Source organism: Magallana gigas, chromosome 9, assembly GCF_963853765.1.
Source record: "Magallana gigas chromosome 9, xbMagGiga1.1, whole genome shotgun sequence".
In the NCBI taxonomy this organism is placed as follows: Eukaryota; Metazoa; Mollusca; class Bivalvia; order Ostreida; family Ostreidae; genus Magallana; species Magallana gigas.
Window position 1 is genome coordinate 20,342,963 of NC_088861.1, and position 17,203 is coordinate 20,360,165.

At 34.5% G+C, this 17,203-nt stretch overlaps 1 protein-coding gene across 1 annotated transcript in view; it reads right to left on the bottom strand.

Annotated features, from left to right (window-relative positions):
* LOC105343809 (uncharacterized) overlaps window positions 1-17,203 on the bottom strand; it is a 79,081-nt gene that overhangs the window by 2,843 nt on the left and 59,035 nt on the right. The window contains exons 22-27 of the mRNA XM_066070673.1: window positions 14,980-15,089; window positions 14,386-14,468; window positions 7,343-7,405; window positions 7,119-7,194; window positions 6,263-6,342; window positions 70-168 (exon numbers count right to left, since the gene is read on the bottom strand). Coding sequence (XP_065926745.1) covers window positions 70-168; window positions 6,263-6,342; window positions 7,119-7,194; window positions 7,343-7,405; window positions 14,386-14,468; window positions 14,980-15,089 — 511 coding nt within the window. The remainder of the gene's footprint in view (window positions 1-69; window positions 169-6,262; window positions 6,343-7,118; window positions 7,195-7,342; window positions 7,406-14,385; window positions 14,469-14,979; window positions 15,090-17,203) is intronic.

Below are 17,203 nucleotides of genomic sequence, written 5' to 3' on the forward strand. Positions count from 1 at the left end.
ATAAAAAATGATTTGAAATCTGCATAAGAATTGTTTAGTCATTTTATTCCACCGTTCTAGAACGCTTACCCGTTTTTGGTTATGTTCCTTTAAGCCACTAAAATCCTCCCAAAATTGCACACAATCTACTTTCTTTTGGTATGGGTTGTAATCTCTTCCATAAATAGCCTTGAAGAACAAAGATAGTCATAACTATGATAACTTCAATCAAAGACACATAGAGCCCCTTTCACAATTGGCACACGGGAAGAGTCGACAAAGTATTCGTGCGATATATATATATGGTTCTGAAACTGTTTCCAAAATAATCGTCGACGAAAAGTACTAAAGCCCCTGTCACACTGTCACGAATTTGAGCTACGATAGTGTACAAATTCAATAATCGCACTTATTCGGGGTTCATCGTAGAGATAGTCGTAGTCTCTCTTCCTTTATCACAGCAAATCGCCCAATGCAGCGACTGTTTTGATCATGTTCAAAACAATCGTGCCCACATTACGATTTTTAAGTATTCGTAGACTTTCGCAGGACCCTCGCACTCGTGCACATAATTGCAATAAATCTTCTACATTCGTAGGAAACTCGCGAAACTTCGTCGTACCTACGATGCTAAGAATATCCTACGATCTACCCCGAGTATTTTACGAGTTCATGCGATTGTTTCTAGAGTCTTACCCGTGTCTCATACGAGTAAATGAGAATGTAGTTCGATTTGATGTGAATACTATACAAAAACAGGCGATTAGGGGCGAGTGCAATACGAGAACCTTGCGAGTAAACTACGAGTTAGTACGAAAATACGAGACTAGTTAGTGTTTTGCGGTAGTATTCTTATTTTTGATTACTAAGTACATTGTTTAGTAATTATCTATGTTTATTACAGAATCTTTTCTTTTGAATTTCATATACGTGTAATTTTTTATTCAAAAAAATAAATTTTGTTCTCCATTGATAATCCTTTTCAGGAAATGAATCAAACATTACTGCTGCAACTTTAAATTAATGAACTAAAACAATATCACCATCTCCTTGTTCGTTTATAAATACATTAATAAACGTTTGTTAGCAAATTATGAAAACAATTTTACTCACAATTGCTAACATTGTTCCAATTTGTATTTTGTTGGTAATCTTACCTCACAAATTTACTTCTACCTGTACGTGTTTTCATATATCTTTTGTAATCTTTATGAATATCACTCTGATTGCATTATTCATCTCATGTTTGAAATTAAAACATATTTCCAGGTAAGTATTATATGCAAAAATGCAATCATTAATTTGTTTATTAATCACTTTATAAATTAACACTCAAGATATATAATCGTAAAAACTCGTATTTATTCGTGTCAATCGTGTGTCAATCGTACATTTTCGTACTCATTTGTCAAAGTATCGTATTAAATATCGTCTCCCATCCTACCTGTTCGTAGGAAGATCTCAAAACGTTCGTTACTTATTCGTCGAAATTTGTACATAAATCGCCACAACTCATCCTGTCATCGCACAAACATCGTACATTGTCGAGCAGACATCATAGTCGAGTCGTACTAGATTCGAAAAAATCACCGTCTGTAGAATTATCGCAAGGCCGACCTGGCGAAAAATGACAATTTTTAACTTTTAGTAATTCGTAGGCAATCGTAGTATAAATCGTGACAGTGTGACAGGGGCTTATGGACAACTCGCACGATTCAGAGCGACTGTTGTGCGAGGTAAACACGTTGAATCTTGCTACATATCTCGCGTCAATATGTGACTGTTGTCCAATAAAAACAGGTGTTTAAGATAATGCGATAGGATTGCACGAAAGACCAGATGATCGGACGATTGAATGTGCACAGTTCCGATAGTACGAGCGGGCGCTTGTCCGATCATGTGTTTCGTCGAACAAATGCTCGGACGAGTCAGAGGGGGTTATATACCACCCGTTTCCGACGCTCTACAGTAGAAATAGTTTAATGCAAGAGAGGATACCGCCAAAAGGATGACAAAAGCTACAGCCAAACTCTAGGTCAATTTTGGCCTGAAACCGACGATTTATGCTCATTTAGACGAGTGTATACTGTATTAAGAATTGGCGAATTATAATGTCTCACATTATCTCTCTTTTACCACAACATTGTTTGGGCGAGTTCAAGACGAGGCAAACCCGTAAATAGAAGCGAAAATATCTCGGGGTGAAAATAAACTCGTATGCAGTATATACTAATGGCAAACCGTGGAAACTGAAACCGATCAATCTTGCAATGAGAGTGAAACGTTGCAAGATTACATAAGACACGCTGAGCAACAGTCGCACAACACAGGCATAAACAGCGGCAATCTATATTACGATCTTTAAAAAATCGTGCATCGAACTTTTAAGTACACAAAACATTGTAAAATGTTCGTTTTTAATGTTCGTGCATTAGATTGCAATAATCTGAGTCGCATTTAATCGCGTCTGAATAGTGTGCAAGTCCACTATTTGAGGAGACTTGATGTGACCACAAAAACGCATTCAACGAATGCGAGAGCTCGTGCAACGTATGCGATAGCTCGTGCATAGCCAAATAATTCCGATTGCAAAGTGTTGTAAAGTGCTTTTGGGCCAATTGTGAAAGGAACTTTATACAAATGAATTCAATAATGATACCATATGCAATATTAAATCACATGTATTAGACTGGCACTCCTTAAATTGTCTTGGCATTCTATCAATTAGCAAGAGGCCCAGGAGTCACATTGCTCATCTGAGCAACAATAGCCATAGCTGCAATAAAATACGAAGCCCATGGGCCACATTGCTCGCCTGAGCAACAATAGACATCATAAAATCAGATAACGGAGTCAAATACAAAATATCTGGACAATGTAGTATAACAGATCTTGTATTTAAACAACTAATTTTTCCTTAGACATTCTGTTTATTATTGAGCCCTTTTATTCACAGGATGATTTTATAGTCATTTAACATATTGAGCATAACAGTTTTGAATAAGCTCTAAATCAAATGGGATATAAAGTTACATCAAACTTGTGATGCCCAAGAAATGTCAAGGGGCCATAACAATTGAGTTTTGGTGAATTTAAAATGTTTTCCTTTGTAAAATAAGACAATTTGGCCCAACCCTACTCCTGAAAATATGATTTGACGAATTTGAATCTACACTAATGTTGCTTTCACTAAAGTTGCACCTTTTCTAAGAAATATTTTTTTAGAAAAAGATTTTTCTCAGGGACCATTATTTTAACAAACTTAATTCTACTGTATCTAAGGATGCTTCCATACAAGTTTCAGCATTTCTGACCGAACGGATTTTGAGAAGATTTATAAAGATAAACTCTATATATTCCCATATAAATTCCGACTTACCCCCCATTGTGGCTCCATTTTACACCCCCCCCCCGAACCATAATTTGAACAAACTTGATTCTACACTATCTGAGGAAGTTTCCACACAAGTCTCAGCTTTTCCTTCGAAGTGTTTTTGAGTAGAAGATTTAAATGGATTACCTTTATATATTCCTATGTAAATCTTCGACCCACCATTGTGGCCAACCTCCCCCTCCCCCCTCCCCCGAAGACAATGATTTGTACAAACTTGAATTTACCCTACTTGAGGATACTTCATACAAATTACAGCTTTAATTTTCTAGCCAATAGTTTCCTGAGTAGAAGATTAAACTAAATTTTCTATATATATTCCTATTTAAAACTTTAACCCCCCCCCTCCCTTGTTATGGCCTATCCTACCCTCCAAGACCATGATTTGAACAAACTTGATTCTGCACTATCTGAGGATGCTTCCACACAAGATTTAGCTTTTCCTGATAAATGGTTTTTGAGTAGAATATTGTAATGGATTAACTTCGAGACCTTCACACCCACCCACCCCCCCCCCCCCATTGTAGCCCTACCTTACCCAAGGGACCATTATTTTAACAAACTTGATTCTACACTATCTAAGGATGCTTCCATACAAGTTTCGGCATTTCTGGCAGAACGGTTTTTGAAAAGAAGATTTTTAAAGATAAACTCTATTTATACCCATATAAAATCCGATTTACCCCCCGCTGTGGCTCCATCTTACCCCCCGGAACCATAATTTAAATAAACTTGATTCTACACTTTCTAAGAATGCTTCCATACAAGTCGCAGCTTTTTTTGCGAAATGGGTTTTGAGTTGAAGATTTTAATGAATTCACTATATATTTTCCTATGTAAAACTTAAAAACCCCATTGTGGCCCACCTTACTCCCGGGAATCATGATTTGACCAAATTTTAATTTACATTATCTGCCTAAGCGGTTTTTGAGAAAAATATTTTTAAATATGAACTCTATATTTTCCTATGTAAAACTTCAACCCCCATCGTGGTCCCACCTACCCCCCCCCCCTCCCCACCCCCCCGGCCGGACCATGATTTGCACAAATTGATACTACTCTATCTAAGTATGCTTCCATAGGAGCATCCTTACAACTTTCAGCATTTCTGGCCAAACGGTTTTTTAGACGAAGATTTCTAGAGATTCTAACTCTATACGCCAATAAAATTCCCCAGTGTGGCTCCATCTTACACCAAGGGACCATGATTTGAGCAAACTTGAATCTACACTATCAGAGGATGCTATCATACAAGTTACAGCTTTTATTTCTTAATAATTTCAGTAGAGGATTTTAATGGATTAAGTCTATAAATATATTCCTGTGTAAAACTTCGACCCTATATTGTTGCTTCACCATACCCCCCGGGACCATGATTTGAACAAACTTGATTTGACACTATCTGAGGATGCTTCCACACAAGTTTCAGCTTTTCCTGCAAAATGGGTTTTGAGTTGAAGATTTTAATGGAATAACTTTATCATATTTAAATTATAGAGTTTAAATATATTTAAAATATCACCAATTTTTCAATAAATTCTACTTATCTCCCTTTCGAAAGAGTGTGTGGCCTTTCATTTAAACAAACTTGAATCCCCTTCACCCTTGACTGCTCTATGCCAAGTTTTGATGAAATTTGCATACTGGTTCTGGAAAAGCAGTAGAAAATGTTAAAAGTTTATAGACAGACGGACGCCGGACAAAAAGTGATTAGAAAAGCTCTTTTGAACTTTCAGCCCAGGTGAGCAAAACATGTTATGGTATCAGATACAAATATCTGGTCATTTTAGATCGTTAAATCGTGTTTTGTAAGGTTTTTAAATTATTTTAATATTTTCCACGTTCTACGTTGAACATCAAACCACTTTCGTTGTTTCAGTGTTTAGGAAGAGTTTTCAACGATTTCCATTATTTATTGATATATAATAAAAATCATTCCTCAATTATGACCCAGCCAAACTCCCGAGGAATCATCATTTTAACAAATTTGAATCTAACCTACATGTACCCAACTATGCTTCCGAAAAAGTTATAACATTTCTAGCTAATACTTTTTTTTAAAGAATATATATTTTTACAGCTTTTTTATTCAATCGTCAATTTGGATATTACCATCTTTGTTATGGTGCACACAGCCAAACTATTAGGATAGGTTACGATATTAGGAAGGTTACGTTAGACAAAACATCAGTATCTGTCACTGTGTCATACCAATAAATGCCTAAGATGCCATATAGATATAAGAGGATTGGCAGTGAAAACTTCGTCATGTTACGATCGAGGGCATGGCCACTAGCGGATATCCGGACAAAGGGGCGTTGACGACATTTTTTTTTTCACATTCAGAATGTCTTTTTTGCATTGATGATGTGTTTTTTTGTGGAGGGATAACACTCAAATACATAGATTTATGTACATTTTTTTATACTGTTCCATGCATTATCAAGGTCGAAGGTCAAACTAATCGCTTGATATCGATTTGATGCTTAGGCGTATATGCGTGTAAGTAGTGTTCCTGAGCTTACCCAACAATTGTAAGTCCGATAATAACTTAGTAATAACAGACACAGATGTACCTAAAAGCGAATACAATTCGCTTAATTGTACAGGTTTTTTGCACGCATTGTTTCAATTCATTTGAATTTGCTTGTCAGAAATACTAGTAATGGTTTGTATTAAGTTGACATTTAGCTTGAATAATAACCATTCACATGTGTGGTCTCATCTCATCGAATATTTATTTATTATTGGTTTTTAAGGTCACGTAATGTTTTATGTCAATCGTACCAGCGTTATATGTAGTATTTTACAGATAAAATTCATTTTAACGTTTTCCAATAACACAATGACTTTCTGTAAGTTAGAAAAGATATGCTGATTTGACTATCATACCTCTTCCAGTTTGCATATTTGTATGACAAGAATATCAGGAAAGTGAGCAATGGACATCGCCTTTGTCATTCGAGTAGACTCTAATGAAATTAAATAACAAAATGCCTCTAAGACATGTTATGCATGTATAGATTTTTCAAATCATAATTAAAATGCATGTAAATATGTACACAAAATGACCTGTTCAAATTTAGTAACATGATTATGTTGCCACGTATGGAAACGTTACACATACATGTATCAATGCTCTTACTTTTAAGGTATCCGATCCACAATAGCCTCAGATTCAATGAATTTGGATGCATAACAGATTTGTTTGGGCTTCATACTTAGTATACTTTGACATCATTTTCACGTTTAAGTGTCAGTATGTAAGAGCAAAATGTGCCCTAATTAATGACCTTGTCCTTTTCTTGAAGAGTTGCCCTCCTTTGCTTTTAATTTATAAAAATAAATTCTTAAAAATATATACGGTGTAAAAATTATTTTCAATTATTGTGTTTGTATTCCTAATGATGAAATGCATCTTTCCACCGAAGCATTTATTGATATTTTAAAAATTTATTTTTTTTATTTTTAAAAATGTGCTTGTCCCCATAGACATCAATGCAATCTTCATTAATTAATTACTTCTTAGTTAATAATATTTCTGAAAATTTCTCTCGATAAATCTTTTTCTACATTAAAATGCTTTTAATTAATATCAGAGCATTAAGTATATGATGGGGTTTCAAGTTAAAAATATTTAGGTCCTAATATGGATCGGATGCCTTAAAAAAATATCAATGCTCTTACTTTTAAAAAATATAATTTCAATTTAGATGTTAAATTGTAAAAAGGTTATCACAAATCTTACTACAATTTGAACATTGAACACCATCAATTTTCTCTTCATCAAAAAACTCATCGAAACAAGATCCAATGGTAGCCCCCTGTAAAACAAAATCCAGACCTTGTATCATTAAACATAAACAACACGTCTATGTTTTTCTCGATGATGCAATGGTTATAACATATATCTATGCCTACATGTGTTGTTTTTTTTTTGTCTCTTGACTATTTTTGGATATATTTTCTTACATTTCTTGATCCAGCAATTGGCAACGGTAAGCTAAAAAAAGTTTCTCCTTTAAGGACTTCTTTCTGCAAATGTAGGCAAAACAATTTAAATTAGACGCTTCAAACAAACTGGGATTTTCATTGTCTGTTATGTTTGCTTCGAATATGATTTGAAGATGAGAATTGTACAGTTCTAAATTTAAGTTATTTGAAGAAGGATGAGTTCTATTTGTATTTTAATCGTCATCTTCTTGCAGCATGATTTAAACAATCTTGAAATAACAATACTTGAGAAGGCTTCCACACAAGTTTTAGCTTGCAAAATTGTTATTAAGAATATTCATTCAATTATTCCTTTATATATGATAGACAGCTATATTGGCTTCGTATTTTTTTAACCTTCGTAGTATATATATTTATATATATATATATATATATATATATATATATATATATATATATATATATATATATATATATATATATATATATATGGAGCATCAAATTTTGCAAAGATAAATTACAAGACCCAAGGTGCTGGTAGCATCCACTCTACCCCAAATAAAGGAAATGAGAAAAACTGATAACTGTTTAGATCCCCACACTTAAACTATAATTTGCCTGTTGTGTCATTTCGCATCAAACTGTATAGGAAAAATAGGTTATCCCCCCCCCAAAAAAAAAATAACGCTCTGACTTTCTTGAACTTGAAATAAAATAGATATTATCTTTTTCATATGTAGTTTTAAGCCATTGTGACAATTATTCGATGAATTTTGGAACTATGTTTTTGGTGTTAGAAATAACACGTCATTTTAAGAGACTACTATATGATACCCCGCGCAAGCGACGGAATTACCACTTTACACATTATTAAAATATCATGCTTAATTTGTTGAACCATACTTTTTTGTTCAATTTTGTATATACTTTGTCCGATTTTTCCCTTATCTTATTTTTTAAAATTACAATAAAACACAAACTGCATTGTTGGACTTAGAGAGGAGCGGACAGGGATGAAAAATCTAAACTGAAGTAAATGATATATACATGTACGTGGCCTTAATCCTGTTTGTTGAAGCTGACTGAAAAAATAAACTGTTTGTATTTATTTTAAACCAATGGATGGGTATTTAGTGTATCTCTCTCTAAATTTGGTTCTTCAGGTCAATTGCAATATAATTTCTATTACTGTCCCAAATAAGAACAATTGGGGGGGGGGGGAGGGGACGTATCCATATAGACGTAGAATACAGTAATCTGTTCATTAATGTTTACAAATTACTGTTTAAGGTTTACAGCCAATCTGTCGTGGTATAAAAATGTATGATATTAAAACACGCTAGGTTATGGATTATTATTCATTTGCATGCATATTTTTAACCAAAGTTGTCAGATTCAAAGTATCTTCCCGATGGTTATTTCGCCCAAAACTTTCTGCCATGATGTAAAACCGTTTCTGGGCACCCCGCTCTAGACAGTTCTGTCTATTAATACTAAAGTCGCAATAATTGTTCCATTTTATTTATTAACTTTTTGTATTAACCAAAGTCCGATCCAAGGTATCTGCCCGCGATGCATAATGAACTCGTCTCACACTTTTTAGATAATAAGTCAATCAGCGTTTTTGGTTACCCCGTTCTGGAAAGTTCTCAAGCGAATGTGTATCAAAACTAAAATCGCCCACTAGGGAAACGAATCGACTCATTTTATTTATTCAACATTTGTCATATCTTAACTTTTATGTATTCTCTAATTAGGCTCACAGTATATATATTCACTAATTATGTAATCATTCAATATTATTTCATTGCAAGTACATATTTTGACGCAAACTATCCCTGATCATGACTTTGATCCGCCAAAGCGTTTACACCACCTTACTCTCATTTTTGCTATTTAGGGCTTGTTAATCGAAAATGAAAGTTGGTTTTTGATTAATTCTATAATAATTACTTGTCAGTTAAAATTAGGAAATAAAACGAGACTTACCTTGGTAAAGGCGAAGTTTGATTCCAATTATTGGAATAAATAAAAGGCGCTGTAGAGATAAGGTGAATAGCACTGCACAGCCGCGAAATCATTGCTTCAAAGTTAAAAAATGTTTTGGGTAGATACATTCAATACATAATTCTGTTCATTTTTGCTCTAACTTACACCACCTGCAGGGTGGGAGGGAGGCACCTTATCTCTACAGTGCCTTTTATTTACTCCAATAATTGGAATCAAACTTCGCCTTTCCCAAGGTAAGTCTTGTTTAATTTCCTAATTATTTTTCGTAAATGTCACTTCCGAGATAATGTGAATCTTCAAAGCACAACACAAAAATATTTCTATATGAAACAAACTCTTTAATTCATTTTCAAAACTGCATTTGAATACTTGTCATTATTGACAACAGGTTTATCATAAAACTTTCGGAAGGTTTCAACATTGGACCATCCTACTTTTGACAAAATATCATCAACAGGAACAAAGTTCCTTTTTGCTTTGGACACAGAAGCAGCTCGAACACTGTGAGCCTTAAAAATAGTGGTATCAACTCCAGCTGCACACATAACTGTTCTAATCCAACGTGCAATAGTGTCTCTTGATACCTCCTTATGAGGCTGTACATAACTAATGAACAATGAATCACATTTCTTTCTTATTCTTGCAGTCCGAGATATATACTCACATAAAACAAGGTTAACACAAAGCCTCCTATCTGGAGGATAAGATGTTAAGACCATGTCAGACGTGCTACTGTTAGGTCTACATGTTTTCAAAAGGTCACTAAAAGTGAAGACAAAACTGTTCTTCCTTTTTATCATATTATTAAGCTTCATACATGAAATAGTTTGTACTCTACTTGCACAAATTAAACTAATCAACATAACTAACTTCAATGTCAAGTTTTTTAAACTCAAAAATTTAACAGGAGACAATTTTCTCACGTACTTTAAACAATAGATGCATCCCATGTATGTACATATCTCGATTTTGATGGTCTCAGGTTAAAAACACCTTTCATAAATCTTATAACCAATGGATGACATCCAACAGAAAAACCATCAGAAATCAAACCAACAGAAGATAAAGCCCCTCCGGCTGTATTAATAGCGCTATAACCTAAACCTTGGTGGAAAAGATATGCTAAAATTTCAACAGCAGTTTCTATCGTTGTACAAAATGGATCAACCGATTTTTCACCACAGTACTGAAACCATCTCCTATAAAATGTTTTATATTGTTTCTTGGTTCCGGACTTCCATGATGCCAATAGGATCGAGGCTGCTTGGCGAGAAATTCCTTGTTTTAGGAACTGCAACTGGATAATCGACATGATAACAAAACTAAAGAGTCCTACAGAGGATGCTGAACATCCGTGCCCGGAAGAGTCGACAGATTGACCGTCACTGGTAAAATTACTGATGATCTTCCAATATCTCTAGTACTCGCTTGAACCATGGGTGTATTGGCCAAACTGGAGCCACAAGAACGCAATCTGCCTGGTCCTGACAAATCTTTCTCATCACACGTCCAAAGAGACTGAAAGGAGGATTGATATAACCATACATATTTGTCAAAGAAAAACTAAATGCATTGACATAACGAGCATCTGGGTTAGGATGCCAAGAACAATATATATCAATTTGGTTATTAAATCGTGTGGCACTAAGTCAATCTCAGGTTGTTCCCATTTTGACATAATTCTGTTGAACACAGATTTACTTAACATCCACTCTATCTGATCATCAAATTTGCGCGACAAATTGTCCGTTATCAAGTTATCTTTACCAGGTATATGCTATGCACTTAACCACAAGTCCCTTTTCATACACCAGAACCAGATTTCTTTTGCAAGTTGTCACATTTTAATGAGGCAATACCCCCCCCCCCTATGTTATTGATGTATGATATAGCTGTAGTGTTATCCATATATAATTTATTATTCTTTTTCGTCACAGCAGAGCAAAACGATTTAAGTCCAAAAAAGCAAGCTAGCAGTTCTAAATAGTTGATATGATTTCTAGCTTCCTCAATGGTCCATCTACCCCCTGATTTAAAATCATTCATTACTGCACTCCATCCAAGATGAGAAGCATCAGAAGTAATAATAATTTCATATTGTTCATGTACAAATCTTCTTACTGCTGTAGATATGTTAGAAATCCACCAATCTAATTCTATTTGAATTTCTTTTGTTATAATCATTGAAGCATCATAGTCATACTGTGAGTGTACAAGTGCATTAGTCTTTGCCCTTTCCATGTCACGATTAAACAACTGACCAAATTCTACTGCCGAGAAGCTAGCCACTAACAATCCAATAACTTTGGCAATTTCCCTAATTTATTTTTTTTGTTCTTTTCTTGTATTTTTTGCATGCCTCTAAAATAGATAACTTTCTTTCGTCAGTAAGAAAAACTATCATCAATTCAGAATCAATAACATTTCCTAAGAAAGTGATTTTAGTACTTGGTGCCAGAACAGATTTTTCATAATTTACTACAAAACCTCGACTATTTACTAGGGCCAAATTTTCAGAGACATGATCTGAACACTCTTGCACAGAACTCCCTAACAGTAACGAGTCATCGATATACCCAATAATGATATGCCCTAATCTTCTTAGTGTTGCAAACACAGGTTTCAGTAATTTTGTAAAAATTCTAGGTGCACTAGCCAACCCTTGGGCGAGACAGGTATACTGATAAACTTTATTTCTCCAAATAAATCTCAAGATCTTTCTGTGTTCTTCTGCCATACACACACTTTAGTATGCATTACTGAAGTCAGCACTAGCAAAATAACAACCTTGAGTTACTAATTCAAGAGCACTTTTAAAAGTGTCCATTTTAAAATGATGATACCCAATGTTTTTGTTAAACTCTTTTAAGTTTAATATAACTATAACTACCAATCCTTTTTGGTCTAGTGAAAATGGTGGAAATGAAACCATCACTTAAGTCAGCATATTCAGACAACTCCTCGTTACAATCATTTCTAATAACAATTTAACTTCATTGTCTATCACACATGATTCAGCTGCACTAAAACATGGTTCAAAAGGTTTTGAAATTTGTACAGGAGCTTTATTATTCTCAAACTCTAAGTGACAACCTTTCACAATATCCATATAGTTTTGTCTAATGTTAACTGTTCCCATTCAGAAATAAAATGTTTAAGTACACCTGCTCTAAAAATATTTCTAGAGGTACATACCTTCTCAACTACTTCTGGAGGCGACTCTGCAGGCCTCTTCGTTGATAGTTTTTTTTTTGCATCAGATGAGTATGCTGATGAACTTGTGTAGGGTCCACGACCCCTTGCAGCACCTCGTACAAATCGTTTTCTTGCTCGACCTCGAGTTGAACGGTCACAAAACCCTCCTCCTCTAAAGTCAATTCCAATCTTGTTACTAATTTTAGAACAATCAGTAATATCTTTCACTGTCTTTGGTACATCATCACCAAACAAATAGTCAGTGTACTTGAAATTTTGACTACAAAGGTGAGTATATTCACCTTTCATATCGGGTTTTATCGACTCTCTGCGTAACATACACAACTGTCTATTAGCAGATCCAAGTAATGTCAATTATTCCATTGCATTTCCCAGCGGATCCAATATCTCGGGACTATCACACTTGCCGAGTAAATATGTAAGTTTCGTAAGTGCACATGCACCTTTAACAAAAGAAGTTTGAATATTCTGCATCTTCTTGTCAGAAGACTTAGTCATTGGGCTCAAAAATCCCACACCATTTGGTTTGTCTTGACCGTAACTAACGCAGGACAGTTTTCAGGGCGATTTATCGCTTTAAGTAATTCACCATACCGTTCTTCTTCGATTCCCTCGCGGGAACAATCTGTCACTAAATTAGCAAGTTCGTCATCGATAGGTTTTTCACACGTTTCTTTGACTTTAAGTTTTTTGCCTGCATTGACATACCTGTTGTCAGTACATGTATCAACATCTTGATGCTTCAGATGTACGCTTCCTCGAAGCCGTCTTGTTCACCGGAAGTTCCCGGGTCGTCATTAAAAACGCCGTAATCATCATAGTCATCATGATACTGATAGTCACAACACATGTTCTCGATTTCCGCCATTCTATGATCTTGTTTCTTTTGATTCTCTTAAATTGTTCTCAATATACTGAGTATCTCTGCGTTTCGGGCACTGTCATGTCCACCGTCATTGCTGCTATGATCACTATGCACACGAGAACTTGTGGATGCAGAATTCGAAGCAGAACGTGTAATGCTCGTCTTCTCCGAATACGCACCTTTACTTGAGACTTTCTTTTTCCCTTTCGCAGCTTTCTCATCTACGTGAGACTCTACGGACATATTAGTGTCCGCCATGACGCACCTGGTTTCGGTACAACACCACGAGTTTTTGACCACGTCAAAATCACAATAGGCCTATTGATTCAGAAAACAAAATTTCTGACCACGTCAGAATTCGTTTATATACTATTAAAAGTATATAACTATATTGACCTCGTCAATATAAAAAACACAATAAGTATTATATAAGCAAAGAGCGAACAAGACTATGTCTTGTTACTTTGGCTGCTCGCAGTTCAATTGATTTCGCGGCTGCGCAGTGCTATTCACATTAAATCGGAAGTGACATTTACGAAAAATAATTCAATTATACTGTGAAATCATTAAAATTCGTGGGGACCAATTTTCGTGCATTGCTTGCATTTTACAGGTTCATGGGGACGTAATTTCGTGTATTTTCGTATACATACAAAAGGATTATGACTTTAGAGCCCTAATTTATTCATTCGTGGGGATGTTAATTTGTGGATACATATGTAAGAGATGCCAACGAATTCCACGAAAATTGAGCCACCACGAAATCTAATGATTCCACAGTACCTTACGGACATCATCATGCAGGTGTTGAAATATCAAAGGTGTAAGCATGTACTCTAGTGCAGGCATTTTGTAGTTTATTTGCAAAATGCCTTAATTTATAAGTATAGATAATTCATTACAATGAATCAAAAGATCGTATCAATCGATAACGTTTGACGAATTAAAGAAATAGATTAAAGAAACTTGCCTCATTGCATTTAAGACACCTGTAGGTTGTTTCAAAGGCCCCTTTGAATATTGATGTTGGATCACTAAATTCACAAGAGTCTCCTATGCAAAATAAGCATTATAAAAGCAAAGGTTTCAAAACATTTGTTAGAGTATTTACAATTTGTTATATCACTGAGTAGAATAATCAATTTGTATTCAAAAGATTCATTATTTTCGCGCAACGTCTATATAATGAAACTGGAAGTTATGTACGAATATAATGTTTAATTTATAAACCTTGGGGGGGGGGGGTTAAAAGCTATAAAAAAAAATAAATTAATATCAATTAGGACTGTCGTATGTGTTTAGACGTAGCAAAATAGTTTTCAGATATATGATATACAATATGATGAATAGAGAGTCCTTAATACCTGAATCACATTTCTAAACATTCGGATTTGTTAAGTGTGCTTGACAACATATCCCATTATTGGCGTAAAATTCCACTTGTTTTGAATATATGGAAAATAGACAGTAATTATTTATGTTGATATTATTCTTGGGGGTTTTACTCAAACTGTCAATAATATATAATTTTTGTTTATTTACATGATGTGTCTACATGACTTACCAATCTTTTTACCAAGTTCCGTGTTTTCAAACGAAACATGCAGTCCGTTCAAAACACTGTTAAGAAAGGACAACGTATCTTCTTGTTGAAAATCTCTATACTCTGTATTGCTGTAAAAATAAACACAATATGCTGTATATCTAAAATTTTATGAAATATTGTTGTGTATTGGAGTATTTTTTTCTTCTTCTTATCGATCAATCAGTGCAGTTAAATGATAACTGAATGATTGAAACGCTTTGAGGAAATGTGGCGATAACAACTCGAGTATACGACGGACATTCAATAAATAATGTCGCTAATCAGATTCCTTAAAATACAGCGTTTAATTGACATTTGAATTTCTTTTCACGCATGATTTGGTTCATATTCTATTTATGGCCGTTTCTCTGACTACGTTTCATCATCAAATACTCCTTTGAGACGCTAATATATAACCCCTACTCGAGACACTGTATGAAAATATGACTGATCAGTCATTATCCAATAAGGCTGAAAATAGAGGCTACATCAAAACTAGGTAAAGACTCAAAAGAAAAGAATTGTGTGATGTGTATGAAAAGAAGTGTATGTCATTAAGACAAATTTGCCGCAAATTCCAAAATGGCCAAACAGACATTAAAGGGGCATGGTCACGTTTTTGTCAAAAATAATTTTTCCGATTTAAATAATTACAAATAATTACATGTACAATGCTTCCGTGAGGCATTCTTAATAAGCAAACAAAATTTGAGTGTCACTTGAGTGTCATTTGTCAGTTGAGTTATAAGTGAGTTATAGAGCTTACAATTCTTTGACATGTAAGCAAAGCTTTTGTTTACATTTTGAATGTTGAAGTGAAAATTTCAATTTAGACTTAAAATGAATGTGTTAAACGCTAGGAACTGTTTATCTTTGCTTAAGATGTATAAGAAGATATAAAAATCAGCTTTAAAAAGGTTTTTAATTAGTATATTGAACCTATGTAAACAAAAACAGGGCACGAGCCATGTTTACAGGACACAGATTTGTGAGCTCTGTATCTTGCTTAAAACTTAACGACCGACTCTCAAATTTCATTTGATCATTAGAAATGCATTTCTAAAGCATTGTAAATAATAAAGATAGAAAAATAGAATTTGACAAAAATCGTGACTATGCCCCTTTAAGGATAAGCAACGTCCTGGAGCACCTCGTACGGCTTCAGCGGATACAATACTTGCAAAAAATAATCGATATCATTACTAATGATGGTCGATTAACCATTAAACAAAACTCATATTTAGTAGGCATTTCATCGGGGACAGTATTTACAATTTTAAAGAAACATCTTGGCCTCCGAAAGGTTAGTGCAAGATGGATACGCGTATATGATGAGGCAACTCTCAGCAATTGATTGAGTAAAAATTTCTCTAATCGATATGACGTCACAATAAGCAGCGTGGTGTCATATTTTAATAAAAACATGTCAATTCTAACATTATATCTGGTTTAAATTATTGAAACTACAGGCGTAAAATGTCACTAGACACTCTTCTAACTGAATATATCTTCGATTTCTTTGTATTGCGTATATTTATCATTGACGACGTCACATGCATGTTAAGTAGAGATAATAAATGTCGGGGAGACAAATCATCGGAATGCAGTGTAAACAATGCCGAAATATGACTTATTTAATACTGGTGCACAAGATTTAGATAAATGTCCGTTTGGATATAATCAGGATAATACGGTCATGGATATTTTGTTTTATTAGTGAGTGTTATAAGGTAAGCAGATAGACATTTATGTGGCTTGACCGACCTTTCCTCTGTCAGTGTGTATAAAAAAGGCAAAAGTGTAACACAACACCTAATTTATGAAAGCTGAATTAGGCAAATATCAAAAGCAAATGACCTAAACTACTTGAAAAGTGCTGCAAGAATTCCGTGCTTCGTAGCTTTAAATAAAAAATACGTAGTACTTTCATTGAAATGGATAAAGGCAAGGGGGTTTCCAAAAAATAATGACAATATTTATTTTATGCGATTAACAATACGATTTTAGCAGTAAAACTAATAAACATGAACTAATTGCTGATCGAATTATTGTATAAAACAAACAAATGAACTTCGGGGTAGTTTTACACTCTTTGATTTTTTGTAAAGGTAAAAAAGTTATCTATTTATACCATGGCACGGCAGCTTCGAAGATCCACTTGATTCCGAAGAGGACAAATAATATTACGGCAAACACATTCACT